The 3245-nt window shown below is 38.2% G+C and overlaps 1 protein-coding gene across 1 annotated transcript; it reads left to right on the top strand.

Annotated features, from left to right (window-relative positions):
- The first annotated feature begins 355 nt into the window (after window positions 1–355).
- On the top strand, window positions 356–2840 carry LOC115988023 (heterogeneous nuclear ribonucleoprotein A2 homolog 1-like). Its single transcript, XM_031111650.1, has 6 exons — window positions 356–537; window positions 675–715; window positions 911–1074; window positions 1286–1391; window positions 1501–1670; window positions 1980–2840. The coding sequence occupies exons 1-6, from the start codon at window positions 485–487 to the stop codon at window positions 2478–2480; spliced, it is 1035 nt and encodes a 344-aa protein (XP_030967510.1). The 5' UTR covers window positions 356–484; the 3' UTR covers window positions 2481–2840.
- Window positions 2841–3245: the final 405 nt, after the last annotated feature.

Here is a 3245-nt window from a genome sequence, read left to right on the forward strand (position 1 = left end):
GTGGGGCTTGTTGGCAGACTTGGATTTGAACTAGATCCATTTAGATGATAATATAATACATGTCCAAAAATAAATACATGTCATCATCTAGATAAATTTAATGCAACTGAACGCTGAACCCAATCTTTACCTTTGCGTTGACATGGGTTGATTGAGATTGGTCAAATCACAATCTTTGGTTGTAATATTGTGGGCCTTGATGGGTACGTGACCCAAGCCCACATGGAAATATAACTATTCCTTCACATATGGAATGATGGAAAAGGCCTAGTGGTAGTTGGGCCTCCCTTTTCTGCTTTTTTCTAACTGAACTAGAGATTCTTCCAAAATAGGGCCGGTTCATTCAAGACCATGGTTTAAGACCCTCTTTCTGATTTCTCAAATCTCGATCTCATACTTCTCTCTCTCTCTCTCTCTCTCTCTCTCTCACGCACACGCATACGCGCACGCACATCCAATCTCGAACCTTAACACCACCACCCCCATGGGTTCCAGGAGGAACGACAACCCACACTATGGCGATGGTGCCAGTCCTGGGTTCGTTCTCTCTCTCTCTCTCTCTCTCTCTCTCTCTCTTTGTGCTACAAATGTCTATGAGCTAGGCCTATGGTTAATGGGTTTTTCTGGGTTTTGATTTTTTTTTTCTTTCTCTTTTTTGTTTTATTTTTGTGCAGTAAAATCTTCATTGGAGGCTTAGCCAAGGACACCACCTACGGTAAGAGAGAGCATTCTATTCTTTTCTATGATTCTCTTGATGGGTGTTTTTGAATCTGTAATGGGGGGTTTGCTATAGTTTTTGTGTGTGAAAAATTTATGTTTTTTGCGTGTTGTTTCTGTTGATGGGTTTTATTTGAATGTGTGATATATTATATATATGATGTAGTTCTTGTTGGTATTTGACTGAGTTCAGAAACCTTTGTGAGTTACTTTGAGAAGTATGGAAAGATAACAGATTCTGTTATCATGAAAGACCGGCATACACATCGACCAAGGGGATTCGGTTTCATAACCTATGAGGATCCTTCTGTTGTTGACCAGATGATCCAAGAGACCCATGTCATCAATGGCAAGCAGGTTATTCTATGTTCTCTTAAATAGTTCGATTCCACTTGTTTTCTTGTCTATAACAAATTATTAAATTTTACATGTATGTGCGTGTTTGAGATCCTCTTAGAAGTTTGCTGCATTGTAGTTTCTCTATTGCAGTGATAATTTTGTTTTTTGGGTGGATAATTGTTGAGGTGTTTGATTGTGATATGTGTAATGAATTTGAATTTTGGACCAGGTTGAGATCAAAAGAACCATTCCTAAAGGTTCTGGTTCTGCACAAGCTAATGATATCAAAACAAAGAAAATTTTTGTTGGTGGGATTCCAACTACAGTCAGTGAAGGTCTGATGATTGAACTTTTAGCATTTGATTAAAATTTTTTGTTGTTGTAACTAGACTGATGGGTTTGTTCTTCTCTCATTCCTTCTATTTCATATTTTTTTGACATTAGATGAGTTCAAGAGTTTCTTCTCAAAGTATGGAAAGGTGGTGGAACATGAGATTATATGCGATCATGTGACTAAACGCTCTCGTGGATTTGGATTTATTATATTTGACAGTGAAAAAGTTGTTGATAATATTCTGTCAAACGGCAATATGATTGATATGGAAGGTACACAGGTGAGTTTTGTGCAATGGTTCTACGTGTTAAGGGATGCATACAGTCATATTTCGGCTATCTATAAAGCAGCCACAAAATGTTGTAATTCAAAAAGTTTTCTTAGTGGAAATTACTATGATTGTTGTTTACCAATTTCTGATATAATGCATTTTTTAGAGATCCTGTGGGGTTTTAGGGTTTTTTTTTTTTTTTTTTTGGGGTTTTCAATTTAAATGCAGTTCAGTACAGCTTTCTTCTTTTCTCAAGCCAGGCTCTCAAAATTCATTTAATGTTGGCAAAAGATAGGTTAACTCACTTCTTTGTTGTAGGTTGAGATCAAGAAGGCTGAACCAAAGAAAGCCTCAAACCCAGCACATGTTCCTCCTGCATTTGGTAGAGACTCTAGGGCACGTTCATACAATGAAGATTTTGGTGGATTTGGCGACTCTTATAGTAGCTTTGGAAGTGGTGGTTATGGCCCTACTTCTTATAGATCACTTGGCGGTTTTGGTGGTAGGCTTGGCAATTATGGAGGGTATGGTGGTGGTAATGATTTTGGTGGTGGTTATGGAGATTTTGGTGGTGCTGGTTTCGGTGCTTATCAGGGAGAGTCATCATTTGGCTATTCTAGTCGCTATGATTCCTATATGGGAGGCCTTGGTGGGGGATATGGTGGGAGTGGATTAAGTGGATATGGACGTGGAAGTGGGGGCTATGGAAGTTATGGTGGTTCAGGCTCCCCTGGTGCTAGTTATGGGGGGCCAGGAGGATTGTATGGTAGTAGGGCAGGTTATGGTGGCAGTAGTCGTTACCATCCCTATGCACGGTAGATTGTGCTTAAGCTTTCCAATAGAAGTTGCTGGCAGGTTGCCTTTCAGTGTATGCATTTTGTGATTCTATAGACACAAGGCACTTACTGCAAGACCCACTCTCTAGAAGAGCAGATCAACTGTTAGTTTGTTTGTGTTCAGGCTTTGGCTTAGACAACAAAAGTTAGATCAGCATATATATAGAGCCTTTTGTCACTGATTGGCACTGTGATTTTAGTTAGGCATCTCTCTTAATACTTGATATTTATGGTTGTCTATTTGTTAAGTTAGACTTTCATCTTGTTATGAGATATTATTTGGTTAGAATCAATTTGGAGTTTTCCATTCAATATAGGTAATATACTAAATGCTTATGTGACAGACTGCACACTATTCTTAACTTACTATTTATTAAGTTTGGCACTGTAATTACTAAGGTGTAGTTACCCTTTACAGGTTATATTTAGTTCTATTCTTTTAGTAACACTGTTAACCTCTTCCCCCCCCCCAAAAAAAAAAAAAATGCTACCCATCTAACAAGAATCATGGATAATTATGGAAAGCCTCCAGGTGGGGTTGGTGGGATCAAACTTCTATTGGAGGGCCTAAAACTCTTTTAGGAATTGTATAGAATCATCTTTCTAGTTTCTATGGTACATCTGGGAGGGCAAAGTTGTCCATTAGTAGATATTAGGGACACTATATGACCAAAAAACATTGAATAGTTGTGTGACTTGTAACTATTAACTGTTAATTTTCATAGTGGTTAATTGACAGAGAGGTGAA

This window comes from Quercus lobata, chromosome 4 (genome assembly GCF_001633185.2).
Source record: "Quercus lobata isolate SW786 chromosome 4, ValleyOak3.0 Primary Assembly, whole genome shotgun sequence".
NCBI classification, from domain to species: Eukaryota; Viridiplantae; Streptophyta; class Magnoliopsida; order Fagales; family Fagaceae; genus Quercus; species Quercus lobata.

Bases quoted from the DNA above. Each gene is read 5' to 3' on its own strand.
- LOC115988023 (XM_031111650.1), top strand. From the start codon at position 485: ATGGGTTCCAGGAGGAACGACAACCCACACTATGGCGATGGTGCCAGT. The intron at 716-910 runs GTAAGAGAGAGC...GACTGAGTTCAG, and splicing joins AGCCAAGGACACCACCTACG to AAACCTTTGTGAGTTACTTT. The intron at 1,075-1,285 runs GTTATTCTATGT...ATTTTGGACCAG, and splicing joins ATGTCATCAATGGCAAGCAG to GTTGAGATCAAAAGAACCAT.